The sequence below is a fragment of the Sander lucioperca genome, chromosome 2 (assembly GCF_008315115.2).
Source record: "Sander lucioperca isolate FBNREF2018 chromosome 2, SLUC_FBN_1.2, whole genome shotgun sequence".
Classification (NCBI taxonomy): Eukaryota; Metazoa; Chordata; class Actinopteri; order Perciformes; family Percidae; genus Sander; species Sander lucioperca.
In genome coordinates this window covers 9,418,712-9,433,210 of record NC_050174.1, presented here as the reverse complement: position 1 = coordinate 9,433,210, position 14,499 = coordinate 9,418,712, and the positions used below count along the sequence as shown (strand labels likewise).

Here is a 14,499-nt window from a genome sequence, read left to right as displayed (position 1 = left end):
TTGGACATATGAAACTCTTCCCATACTGAAATGCTCATAACCTCTAGTATATGTTGTGCATAATGACGTTTCACATTTGTGGTAGGCTTAAACATGTTAGAATGAATTATTGTGACACACCGTATGTCTTGAACTAGGCAGCTGTGTGTGAGTGAAAGGGTTAAACATGCACTTGAGAGCTGTGTCTGGCTAGCAGTCTATCAGGGTGTTCCCCTATGAGGCAGACACACGGGTGATTAGGAGGATCAGGATTATGTTTCTCTGCACCTGACGGGGTTAAGTCAACAACACAAAACTAACATCTGAAAAATGCAAACAACACATGCACTCACACACAGACTGACTATGTGACATGGAAACACATTAGTATTGAAAAGACAAGTAATTGCTACAGTGGCACCCACAGAGAAGCCATTTCTTAATTCCCACATCTCTTAAAGGTAAAGCATGTTGAGGCATAAAGGAACCCTGCTCACACATTATCTTAATGACTGAATGCATTCAGTCTGAGAGTCAGGTACTGTACAGTTCTAATGCAATGACAATTCTTAGAGCTTCAATATGCCCCTTGCATGGGTAACCCTTCTTATGAGTTTGTAATGTCTGAATAATTTCCAATAGGTTTCATGGAAATAACTCTGTAATAGAGTACTAACTATAGGCAAAATAGAGTCTGTGTTCAATTATATCCAATCCATTGATGTGTATACCTAGAGAGTCATTCAGTGCACAGCAGGTCAGCTGAACATGCAAAAATGTGAAATTTGCCTCCAGGCAAGCATACAATTAAACAAATATGAAGAATGAAGTTGCCAATACTAAATGAATAATGACTGAATATTTACTTGGATTTAAACAGAGCAGTTCTTTTTAAGGAAATTACTATTTTCCCTATATTTAGTACTCATTTACATATTTCTTTTCAGGAACCCCCTCAGGAAATTAGACAAGAAATTACTATTAAATTACAGACTCAAAAAATAACCGTTACAAAAAACAGTTATTCAAGTTTTTGTCTGACACAATGCTTAACAGTAATTTCATTTAAAGGTGCACTATGAGTTCCTGCATGGTTTCAGCGTGATTTCATTTTTGTTAGGCATCTCTCCTTGATCCGCTAGCTGCCTGCCCCCTGAATACACTGTGAAAAAGCCCGGTCTCGGGAGACAACACAGGGGTCGTAAACGTCAAACAAACACTAGAGGCACAGGCTGTGCACCAAAATACAACAAACCACATTCCAGCCAATCACCGACAATATGGTTGGGGTAGGGGGTGGGGGTTAGTGACAGTTAGTCATGACAGTTACGGAAACATGGGGGGAGGGGCGAGCTTGCTCTGTTTTGTTTGGAATTTACTTGGAACGTCAACAGAAGTGACCATGCAGGAACTCATAGTGCACCTTTAAACAAAGTCTTTTTTGTGGCTTTTCACTTTTATTTGACAGAGAACAATGTATAAATGACAGATAGAGAGTGAGAGGTGAATGACATGCAACAACGATCCCAAGGCTGGAGTCAAACCCTGGACGTTGTGGTTATATGGCATGCACTGTAACTACTAGGCTTCCAAGGCACTCCAAGAAGATAATTCTTGACCTTGTGAACAGTATGTGACAAAAAATCTTACCTTAAGGTTCAATTACTAGCTTTGAAACACATCTCATGGTCTATGAGAAGGCGTGAGATTGGAACCCCGTCTCAGTTCAAGTAGGGTCTTTGTTGTGTATGTGGCGATGTAACTAAGGTCTTGGTTTACTCCAAAGTTGGGAACAGGCTATGCTACTTTTTGATGTGCGCTAGACTGCCTGTATGTCCAAGTCCCGGTGTGGCTCCACTGCTTAGCATTACAATCGTGAGGAAACATAAGATGAATAAACACAAACTGGTTGTCACGAAGCACAGAGAAATGTCAGAGAGGATCTGGTGAAGGGAAAGGAAGTGCAATGGGATGTCCAGAGGAATATACGCACAAACACACACACATGAAGGATAATGGCAGATTGTGTTCAGTGGGTCACAATCGACACCCCCTGATCCAGCAGGGGCCCCAGTGGCCAGTGTTTATCAGTCCATTTCAGATGAGTTATATTTAGGACAGCCTGGGCCAGACGCCATTCTCCCTGCTGATTCACTGGGCTGCTGGGAGCACTGCTCTACCTTATCCGGTTTCCACAGTCAACCCAGTGTCATTTGTCACAAAATGGCTTGCGGAGCTATAAACCTGTGCGTGCGTGTGTGTGTGTGTGTGTGTGTGTGTGTGTGTGTGTGTGTGTGTGTGTGTGTGTATACGTACGTGTGTACGTTTTACATTAAGTTCTGTCAGTAATAGCTTCTGATTTCCTCCCGCTCTTTCTCTCAATCTCAGACACACCCAGGTGTATGCATGGCTACACCACACACACACACACACACACACACACACACACACACACACACACACAATCCTCTCTCTTGCACACATGGCCTATGAGTCAGATAAGAGCACCGTTTATTCTGCAATACATTGAGCTATTGTGTGATTCTCCAAGGCAGCGAGCAGCGATTCCTCTTAAAGCTGTAGTAAATCATCTCCGACAAAGAGAGACTGCGAAAGACAGAGATTTACACATCCATACATCCCTGGTCTGGACAGTGGGAAAGGTTCCTTTGTCTAACACGGCTGATGGATCAACACTTTTCCTCTCCGCGCTGTGCTCTCGGTATCTCTGACGCAGGAAACCAACATATTTTCTCTTCTGGAAATGAAATACATTCTACGTTCTGTCATTGTTTTTGTCTCTAGCCCCAGTCCCTCTTTCTCTCTGTATTTCTCTGTCTGACACACACACACACACACACACACACACACACACACACACACACACACACACACACACACACACACACACACACACACACACACACACACACATTTCCCAGGGATACAGCCTGTCCTGCTGTCTCAAAAAAGTCCATTTCATCTTATCAGCAGTAACAGACAGACCTGGGCACTACGGGCAGGAGACTGGACAGAGAGCAAGTTAAAAAAAACAACTCCATGATTTAAAAAAGGGAGATGTTGTGGCCATGAAACATGGAGAATCAGTAAAAAAGCCATTTTTCAACAAATTATGTGTTTTACAATGCAGGTCTTTCCCATGTTTTACAAATATAATTGACTGTGAATAGGCTACATATGTTTGTTAACTGTTTGGCTCATAATGTTGACAGGCAGCTTTTAACGTACAGACACTGAGCATCATTACTAAGTTCTTTCCAAAATGGATTTTCCCAAATCAGGTCATTGGTGTTGGGGATTTGTTCTTACACATAACCTTTACATGACATGTGCACATTTCGTCAAGTTGGAACACACCTCATTTGCATGATGAAAGAGTGTCCATTCCTGTCCAGTCGAATTTAGAAATTCCAGGAAGTTGATAACTTTCTTTCTTAGTCCACTGAGAAAACTAAACATTTTTGTCTATCTCCTGTCCTCATTTTCTCCCACACCTCCTCCTCCTCTTCTTGTCTTCAAACCTAATCTACTTCATCTCCTTCTTGTCCATGCTCAGCATGCCTGGACAAAGACTCAAATAAATCAAATATTTGACCAACTTGTGTCGCACAGCTGAAGCTCAAAAGATTAAACATTGAGGTTTTTACGTGGCACACGAATCAGTGTTAATATGATTTTAAATGTGTCTTTTTGGTCTCCCTGTTCATCTGTGTGTATGCGTGAGTCTGGCCCTGTCATGAAGCGGTCCTGTGGAAAAGTGCTAGCCAGTGATGAAGGGTGTATTGATTGGTGGGCCAGGCGCCTGGCATATTGACTTGGCAGGAGGGTGATCCTTCAAGGCCTTCCTATTGGCACACTGAGTTAATCTGCTCAGCCTGATCAATACCGCCTAACTGAAACTATCATTGCACAGCATCCCATGTCAGCGCTGTGTTTGTTTGGCTTTTATTGTTTTTATGTGTGTTTATGGAGGTTGAAGGGATGATTTGTATCTGTGTGACAGAGAAAGCAAAACCTAGAGCATACATCTTTTTGTGCCTGTAGACGGAGGTGCTTTTTTGTGGAAGTGTTATATGTTCGCTCAGTGAGTCATGGGCAGTAAAGTCAGAGCGCAGCACTGTGAGGTCATATAAACAGTATAGCATGCTATTATAAATCTGCAGCTTGATTTCCAGCCTGCCTCTGGCAAAGTATGGCAACTTGGCAATGTGTTCGCCATTGAGCAGGGCGGCTGAGTGGCTGGATTTAGTGTTGCTGATGGTGTATTCTTGCTCTGTAGAAATTGCTGTTTTTCTGCAACTAAAATGGAGTGGGGATAAAATAAAAACTGTGCCTAGGCTCTTTAACGTCATCCTGTTCTGTTTTTCTGCCTGTGTCGTTTTGTGTGCACCATCCTGTTTATTGTGGGTGTTGAACATCTTTGTCTGTGTATGCCCATTTACCGGTCTTATCTTTCTGTGTATTTTTGTTTCTCTGCTCTATTTGTCCTTCTGCAGGCCTAACATGGAGAACACTGGTCAGGCCAGTGAGTCTGGCTCCTCCACGGTTAAACATGCCCTCAACCCTGACAAAACCTTCATGCAAGTCCACTACCTCAAGGTGAGATAAATGTGGGAAAGATGGGGGGGGGGGGTTAGTAGGAAAAAGAATAAAAGGAAAAGGAAACAAAGGGCTATTGAACAAATCAAACTATTCTGAAAAATAATATAGTCCTTTTAGGTGGCCCACTCTTTGTTAGACTTGCTGGAACTGTCCTTATAATTCAATGTTTCTCTGTATTGTATTTAAAGGATTATGTTTTGTTCTCTTTATTTGTCTTGTTATTTGTCCAGGGTTACTTCCTCCTCAGGTTCTTGGCCAGTCAAGTGGGAGAGCAACAATTCATCGACTTCTTCAGATTATTTGTAAAGAAATACCACGGGCAACTCATTTTGTCTCAGGTGAGGCTGTAGTAAAGGAAACTTGATTAAGTTAATTGAGAATTTCGATGACTTTCAGCTACTTGAGAGGCTGCTAATCAAATCTGAGCTCAGATTTGAACTGTTTTTAATATGAGGCACAGTGTTATTTCCTTAAATTAATTAGAGAGTGATGTAAGCTTGATTGCCACTGTGTTACAAGAGTTGAAAATGCTCCAGCAGCATTTCAAAGTGATGGCCGTACAGCTCAGCCACATATGTTTATTCTGCTGGGGCCCATGAAGCTGAGTGATCACACCTGGAAGTCTGTGTGTGTGTGTGTGTGTGTGTGTGTGTGTGTGTGTGTGTGTGTGTGAGAGATGTGTTCCACCTGGCTCCTGTTTCTTCAGTGGCAGGCTGAGTCTTCCCACTAAATAATGGATGTAACATAAACACTGTTTAACCTTGCACTCCTGACTTAAGATCAGGAATGGCTTTCTCTTTCTTTTTTACTTCCTCCCACACCTCCCTGAATGCCTTCATTTCTGTTTTTTTTTTGTTCTTTTTTTTTGACAGGATTTCCTGCGAATGCTGCTGATTACCTTTCCTAGCATGGAGAGGTATGTAAGTGGCTAAGAATAATGCTTACAGTGTAATTCATGAATAATGAAAAATATGTCTAGACGCATTAAAACCACTTTGGTTAGTGCTCAAGTATCATTAGACTGGTTTCCAATTCAGGATTAAAGATATGTTATTCATCAATGTTTTCTTTGAACTTTACCTTACAACTTCTTTTTTAACAGATGTGACTTGTTAGTAGATTTATTGTCAAATATATGAACATATGTTGATTTGGCCTCTGTTCTTAGTCCTGCTATGGAAACCTGACCAGCAAAAAGCTCCCAAAACCAATCCTGTTAAGAGAGCAGTCTAATCCACTCTCATATTAATTGAAGTGTAAAAGGATAACTGCTCCTCCTGCTCTCCTCCCCTCTAATTTTCTCTCTCCCTCTCTGCGCTCGCTTAATCATTCAGTTCTCTATTTCTCCGGATTGCCTCATTAACCTCTTCTCTATGCCTGTCTCTGTCCCTCTCTTTCTCCCTGTCTGTCGTTCACTTTGTTTTTCCTAACCTTCTTCTTTTCTAACCCCTCTTTTCCTCAGCACTTTTTTGTCGGCTCTGAATTGAGATTGATTAAATTAAACAGGGGGAGTTGGGGACAGTCAATATTTGGATCTGATGCCTCTTTCAGTAAACAACCCGCTCGAAGGTTCAGGATGAGAATAGACACAGTTGAGGGTCATGGCTGCTCTTTGTGCAGAGTGCAGGGTCATGTATCCTGCCCATTCCCCAGACTAAATGGGGAACATCATATTTATAAGACTAAACATAAAAACTATAAACCCACATTTAAAAATGTCAATCCCTCATTGATTTGTGCTAATAAGAAACTACTGTTTTCCAGGCATCCCTGTCACTCTTTCTAATCTACCACCATTAAGATGAATAACCGATACGATACTAAAGATGCCAAGCTCAACATGAAAAAACGAGTAGATACACATCTTGTCTGCTCTCGTGAGCCATAAAGCTTAGTTCTATCCAGTCCTTTATGAAACAGTATTTAATATGTCATGTGGTGAATTAACTGTATTAACCTTTTGTTTGCCACACAAGGAAACTATGCTCACATAATACCATGTAATCCTACCTTATGGTGTCTCGCTGTTGATGTGGCAGGTGTCTTTATATACTCTCTATGGTTGAACTCCACATGCCAAGAGCTGGAATTATTAATTAATTTAAGCATGATGTAGGAAGAAAAAAGATGTGTGTTTACTTGAGATTCCTTTATCTGCACTTTCTGATTGGAACAAGTTCCTTTTAAAAATATTTTTGGCAAATGAGCTTAGTTAGAAGAGCATAACTGAGAGAAAACGGGTATATAAAAATGTAAATTATTATTTTATTACAAAATAACCCCTTTAATGCGCTGAACATCACAGATTAATACACAATAATAGCTTCAGACTAGCCATGTGTGGCCTTAAGCACAGGCGAGCAGGATTGATGATGCTGTGTAGTTACTCTTCGGTTTGTTATGTACTTTACACATTGCATACACACTCCGGGCTGCTTGTGGAATGTTTGTTTGCGTACACATTTGTCTTTGCCAGCCAGTTCTGTCACTGTGTTTGTTTGCAGTATATGGTATATGACCGTTTTCATGTGCAAACCATCCCCTTGAGCCTCTCCTCAGCCACACTCACACATACTTGCTTACTATACATGCATACATATAAACCCAATGTATTGTCTGTACATGCATGTTTGCATATCCTTGTATAGGAAAGTGGGTGTGCCCCTCTTTTTGTTTAAGGTGTTGGCCTAAACCTCAAGTCCACCATGACCCCAATAATATTTTCCCAGAGCCATGTTTTCATAGGGTGTCTTGGGCAATAACAGTCATTGCTTTAATAATAGGAAAAATACTAACACTTATGCCATTGTGTTCCAGAAAAGGCCTCACCCTCAGTGCTATTTATGCTGACTGGCTTGATAGACCGGGAATTCCAAAGGTATGAAGAGTGTTGCTTTCTTTCTGTCTTTTGTTTTTTGTTAAAATATAGAGTTTGATAATGCTGCTTTCATAATATATTTTCATACAAAGCTAAATGCCAACAAGACAAATTAAAGACTAAAAACTGGTTGATTAAACATTTAACTCTTAAATTTTAACTGAAAATAAACATTACACTTGACTGTAATGTATAAGATAAATTGCTACTATGTATGCACAATTAACTAATCGTACACAATAGTACAATAATGCAGTACTATTGGTTCTGGACTGTTAGTTTGTGTTTAGAGTCTATTTCTGAACTTTGTCCATTGTGCTCAGAGGCATCATGTCTTTAGCTATAAAATAAGTAATTACTATTTGTCTTCCTCCTTTTTGTTTCTTTATCATATTAGGTAATGAAAGCAAATTAACACACAACTGTTGTTTTAGAGTATTGATGCTTACAGTCAAAGTACTTTTTATTTAGCATTTGTTGTGATCCCTTCATATCTGGCACATGCATGCATCGGGCAATCATTTCATAGTCTTTGTGTACTCACTAGACTGGTGTCTGGTTATGGAAGAGATTAGTTCTTCCAGTTGTGGTTTGAACTGGCTGATGGCACATCTTTGTCTAACCTTTTTCACTTCAAGATATCCAGACCATTCTCATATACTGTTGCTGCCATTGTTTTACCGTTTTTTGTTTGTTTGTTTGTTTGTTTTTTCAATTCTTGAAGAGCAACACAACTTAACTTGGCTTTTCGTTCTTAGTTTTTCTCTCCTGTTGTTCTTACTATTCAGTGGTAACCTGATTGGCGTCACTCTACAAACCACAGTCTGATTGGCTCGATATGAAAGCCACATGCCAAGAATCATACTTACTGCAGATACCTGAACGTTAGTCTCACATTGCCAGACCTATCTCCACAGCGCTGCTTAATAATGGAACAATATGTTTTTAAGAGAATTACTCAACTAGACTTTAATGTAGGTGAAGATGTTGTATTCAGATCCAGTTCAAAGTCGTTACAGGTAGTTCCATGTACAGGAACTTTCCTTGTTTTCGTGTGTGTGCTCTTAGCATTTGTCTCACTATTTACAAGCTGTAAATAGCGGTGTAATGACGCTCTCATAATGGGAATTATGTCTCATATTAGAAGTAAATAGCTTTCAGTATATAAATACTACAGCTTAAATGATGTGTGACTATTAGCCAGTAGGCGTTTAGAAACTGCTAGACAATGATAGCTTTCACCATAACAGCATAAAAACTCACGACATACTGTATTTGTCACTCAACTTGAAGAAAGTTTTTCAAATTGGTTTCCCAAAAGACATCATGATGACATCTTGATGTTGATGAACTTAATTCCACTGTAAGGCACCGCTGACTGTTGATTGTATTATTGTGTTGTTGAATAATTATCCCATTTGTTATTAGACTGTTACTGTATTTTCTTGACAAGGTGATCAGTGCTGCTCTGTCTCTTCCCCCTTATATTGAGAAAGACCCACGGTCATAGATACTAGGATTGCAAAGCCATACTCACACACAATCAATCCACTTTAACAGCTTCTTCAAATCTCCCATCGCCATGGCAACTGATCTTAATTACCACTGTGTGTATGTGCATTTTTGTGTGTCTGTATCTATGGTCTGTGCGGTTGCAGTCTGGGAACCTTCACCTTCTAGATTATGTGATAATGTAACTGAAGCCTTTCAGAGGTCTCTGAGGGTGGGAAGGACAGTGTGGAGGGACTGCTGTTTTCTCACACCTGATTGGGTGACTGCTAGAGTGTTCTTGCAGAAGCTTTTTCTGTGTTTGATGTGCCAGTCACCAGCTAATAAGATCAGCCAGATCGATTGAAACCTTTTACAGATGCAAGTGCTTGTGTATTATGTACACTAGACACAAACACATTTTTAAAGTCTCTCTCTCTCTCTCTCTCTCTCTCTCTCTCTCTCTCTCTCTCTCTCTCTCTCTCTCTCTCTCTCTCTCTCTCCTTCTCTCTCTCTCCTCTCCCTTTCTTTCTCTCTCTCTCTCTCTCTCTCTCTCTCTCTCTCTCTCTCTCTTCTCCTCTCTCTTTCTTTCACTCTCTCTCTCTCCCTCTTCTCCTCTCTCTTTCTTTCACTCTCTCTCTCTCTCTGTCTCTCTCTCTCTCTCTCTCTGCCTCCTATCCATCGCTGGACAATGTGCTTGAATTGGAGAAAGGCAGGAAATGGTTTGGCCTAATAATAAACAATGACATTCACCAATCCAGGAGTAGGAGATGTGGAATGGGATGGCTAGTGCTGGCCTATTTTAGACCTTGACCTAGAGTTTAGATGAGTAAGCATTCCCTTTGGGATGATGGATCCAGGCTGAGATACTTTGTTTAAATAAAGAGTACCCTTGGTTCACCACAGCTTTTAGCCTGATACCTTCTCCTAACTCCTAAAACTTACTTACTTACTTACTTAAAATGTATGTTTGTCTTTTTCTGCCTGGCTTATCAATAAAAGCTTTTTTTGTGATCAGTAATCATAGGCTGATATAATGTAGTTATTTAAACTACTTTACCTATTAGTATTAGTTCTTTCAGGCAGAAATTGGATTTTAAGCCTGCACAGCTTTAAAGGTCCAGTGTGTAATGTGTTTAGTTGTTCATTATCAAAATCTGTGTGGCCCGTTCACAATCTTGTCCTTTTTCATGAATATTTACCACCACCAACAATTCCAAGTATTCCTTTTGGCTTGACATTTTACATTTGCATTCGTATGAACCCGGGGTAGACGCTCAGTATTCATGCGCCATCTTGAAATACGTTAGCCGGTAAGGGACATACAGGACATACTGCTCGGCCATTCGCGTTTTCACTGTCACATGATAAACTCACAGGTGCTGCTAATGCTGCTAATGGGTATCGTAGCTTCCCGGCCCCGGCAAGTTTGAAGAAGGAAACATGGAGGACCACACATATTCAAAATTCAAATTTCAGGAACAGGAGTCTTCTTCTTCGCCCAGAAAAAGAAAAAGGATATTGAAAAGAGTAAGAGACCGGCTTTTTGAAGCGTGAAGGCTACCGTAGCTGTAATACGTACTTTGAACTGCGTGGTGCGAGAGAGTTGATTGCGATATATGATCTCAATGCTAGATGGGAGAAATTCCTACACATTGGACCTTTAAAGAAGACAAAGAAAAGAGTGCCAATTATTGAAGATTAAACTTTCTCCTTTGAAAATTACGGCTGGCTGTTGAACCTAAATACTTTTTAAATGTAGTTACTCGGTTGTTTGCAGCAATAAAGATTTAATACAGCAAAATTCTGAAAGTTGTCACCAAATTCTTGGTCAAATTTCTGATCAGATTGTTTGATTAACATCTTGATATGCTACATTTTTATTTAATTTTATCTATAGCTGTTTTGTGTTAAGGCAGCATTAAACTCTATTGAATGTGATATGTTTGGTTTATTTATTAATAGATTTTTTTTATTTACAAAATCACAATCTGATATTGATTGACTAGAGAGACACTACACAGACAGGGGTTCGGGATGAAGAGAGAGTTGTAGGTAGACAAAAGCCTTGCTATTTAGGGAATAGTAGTGTGGATCTAGGCAGCAAAAGAGTTACGTGTGGTATCCTGTTACACAATGCCAATTTACTGCTTCAACACTCGCTACATTCTATACAGCCCACTCTAACACCTCCCTCTCTCTGTACCTCTGTGTGTCTGCCACTCTCTCCCCAATCTCCTCTACTTCTACACACACCTCCATGCTATTTCTGCTGGAGTACTTGAATAATACACAAAGAGGAGTACTCAGGCATGCAGTTATCGTATTGAACTTTGTGTGTGGCTATGGTAACACTAATAGCTGAATCGCTGCATGTGTGTGTGGGAAGAATGTGTGTATCCTATTATATGAATATGATGCTGCATCTCTCGTGTGTGTGTGTGTGTGTGTGTGTGTGTGTGTGTGTGTGTGTGACATTAAACAACTTGTGTCCATGCACTCCCTGTCTGTCTCCTTATTTTCTCCATCACACACACACTACTACACACAACTACACACACAGCCATCACCGTCATCGCTCTGATATGTGATTCCCATCACTCGAGCAGTGGCTCTGTTGAAAGCCTTAATAATGTTAGAGAGTAAGTGCTGTGTGGTTCTGCTTAATAGCTGTTCTCTGTGCGTAGGTGTGTGTTTGCATGCATGGCTCTACGTGTGTGTGTGTGTGTGTGTGTGTGTGTGTGTGTGTGTGTGTGTGTGTGTGTGTGTAATGCTGGAGGAGTGGATGTGTAGCGGACTGAGGTGATTGTCCGTCCTGTAGTTGCTAGTTATTGAGGTGCTTTTTTTCTTCCTCCTCCTCCTTGTTTCTCTCTTCTCCTCCACTCTTCCTCCTTTCTCTCATCCTCCAGAGTCAATTCACGAGTTTCCGTCAGAGGAACAAGTGATCGCGTTCCCACCTCCTCCCTCTCCTCCCACCTCTCCTCTCTCCCTCCCCTTCCTGCTTTGCTTGTGCTCTCTTTCTCTCTCTTTCTCTCTCTCTCTCTGTCTCTCTCGCTCTCTCTCTCACACTGCCTCTGCCTCTGCAAAGCATTCCACTCTGTCCTGATCACTTGCCCCCGGCTCACTGCTCTCCCTTCTTCTCTGTCATTCAGTGGCTGTATGAAAGGAGCGCCGTGTGGTCACAGACGAGGCTGGTGGAAGAAGTCAAAGCAGAGGTAAGCACACTGTCTCTCCCTCCCTTTTCCAGTCTCTTCTTCTCGTCTTCAGGGAGTGCCAGACAGACTCTGGGGCAGCGCTCAGATTTGAAATACTGCACCTCAGACAGCTTGATATGATTGTCATCTAATTCTGTCCTTCACTCAGTTTTTCTGCCACTATTTCTCTGTACTGCCTTCTCTAAGTTTTTTCTTCTTCTCTGTCTCATGTATGCTCTGTTTAACAATGTTTGATACCATCTCTTATCTCTGCCTCTCTTGCGCTACCTCTTTTTTGCTCATTTTCTTCCTGTTTCAGTCTCTCCCTCTGTCTGTCTCTGAGTGAAGTGCGGCACACAGCTCTGTACATCTGTTGCGTGTCATTCTGTGCCGCCTATCAGATTTCCCATAAAGCTCCCATGTTCTTAATTGCTTTGCCTATATTTTCCAAATCTCCCATTAATCTCTCAGTTTAAATAAAACCGAATCAGACCTGAAGAGAATTTTTGTCAATTATATTATAAATAACTTGAAACACAAAGAATAGTTGAGTGATTTTGCACTTTAGAAAAGACTCGTCCACTTTATGTGCTGTTTAAGTGCTAGGAAACCTCACGTTAAAATTTTTTTTACTGTATTACGACAGTGAATTTATACTGAGATATAAAGTGAAGCAGAGGAGAGGAGATAGAGTTTGGCTTTGATAGTGATTGGCTGTTTAATGGAGATCTATGGTGTAGGGAGTTGCTGCTCTCCAGGCTCCGTCGCTGCAACATACTTTCACTATTACTCTTTTGCCTCAGCCGGCCATTTGTGTTGGTTATATATGGAGCACAAGTGAGCGCTGAAAGGTTGGAATTAATGTGCGTGTGTGTAAGAGGGAGGGAGAGAAGGAGCTATCAACAGTTGTGTCTATACGTGTGTGTGTGTGTGTGTGTGTGTGTGTGTGTGTGTGTGTGTGTGTGTGTGTGTATGTACACTCTGACAAGGCTTACCTGCCAGTGGCGCACTGAGAGTGTGTATATGTATATTCCTGTGTGCATTTCCACTTGGAAAGTGTGCCTTAAGTCTGTTTGTATTTTTATTTTCCGCTATTGGATGTGACCACTCACTCTCTCTTTTTTTCTCTCTCTGTCTGTCTGTTTGTCTGTCTGTCTGTCTGTCATTGTTACACCTTTGTGATTACTTCTCTGCTGTCCCCTTATTCTCTGTTTCTCCTTCCCACTGTCATCCCGCTCACTCAAAACCTGACACTTTGTTGTCTCTTCTCTACCTATACCCTTCCTTCTTTTTCCCGCCTTCACCACCTTACCTCACCCCCCCCATCCTCTGCCCATCCCTCCTGCAGGTTGTAAAATGGATTCTCCTCAGTCAGAGTCATCAGGGAAAGGGCAGAAAGCGGAAGAGAATAGAGCCCAAGGTGAACTACAAAGAGGTAGGAGGCACTCTACTGTATTAAGACCTGTCTACCTTCCCTCTGCTTTACCTTTTTAACTCTTGGGAGCGTCCCTTTCTCTTTTGGAAACCTCTATCTTCCTATCCATCTGGGTTTTTGCTCTTTTAAAGTCTGTGATTCTTGAGCTGCACAGTATTTTTGTTTGTCACAAACACAATTATCCCCCATTTCTGTTTATGTGTTGTTTCTGCAATCAGCAGACTACCCTGTACTTGTTTAAGTCTGTGTTTATGTTGTGTAACATGCATATTTAATCTTTTAAGAGCTTGTATACATCACATCCCCTCCACTGTTTCTGTGTGTGGTCATGGTGTCTGTGTTTGTCTGGAGGGGGTGGGGAACATTCAGCCTCGACATTCTGGGTTTGGAATCTGGCCTTGAACCTTTAATGCATCCCACTTTCTCTTCCCATACTTCCTGTCAATTCAGGAACTGAAACGGTTTCCTACCAAATAAAAGGCTGAAAGATGCCATAAAAATATCCCAAAAGATATTTTTGCCTGTGTGTAGTGTTAATTAGTTCTCTCTAGGGATGGCTAATCCCCTACACCCACTGATTGACACACACACTTGCACACACGCCTGCATCATTAATGAACGCACACTGATCTATAAGCCACACAGGGCCAGAAGTCATTAGCAAGAGTAGAGCAGCGTTTATATATCACTCACAATGTGCACAGATATTGTAGACTGTAGGAAACATTTGCAAAGCCTCTCATTTTTTGTACTGTATATTTTGATTAAGTTAGGTAAGTGCCCCTGGGTGTCTTCGAATAAAATTTTGGAAGGTAAAAATTAATTAATTCATTGCTGAGAATATTGTATATATCCAGTAACCTTTTAGTGCTTTAAATTTCCCTTCCACACTTTGTACCGCA

At 41.1% G+C, this 14,499-nt stretch overlaps 1 protein-coding gene across 8 annotated transcripts in view; it reads left to right on the top strand.

Annotated features, from left to right (window-relative positions):
• The window catches only part of LOC116054052 (aminopeptidase O (putative)), a 73,681-nt gene that overhangs the window by 25,144 nt on the left and 34,038 nt on the right, over positions 1-14,499 (top strand). For 4 of the 8 annotated variants that reach the window (XM_031305353.1, XM_035991913.1, XM_031305351.2 and 1 more), the window contains exons 9-14: positions 4,497-4,599; positions 4,833-4,940; positions 5,475-5,518; positions 7,420-7,480; positions 12,121-12,183; positions 13,511-13,597. In XM_031305353.1, the coding sequence (XP_031161213.1) occupies positions 4,497-4,599; positions 4,833-4,940; positions 5,475-5,518; positions 7,420-7,480; positions 12,121-12,183; positions 13,511-13,597 (466 nt within the window). Of the gene's footprint in view, positions 1-4,496; positions 4,600-4,832; positions 4,941-5,474; positions 5,523-7,419; positions 7,481-12,120; positions 12,184-12,481; positions 13,163-13,510; positions 13,598-14,499 lie in introns of those variants that run through there. The other 4 variants (XR_004105987.2, XM_031305356.2, XR_004105988.2 and 1 more) reach the window with 4 other exon arrangements.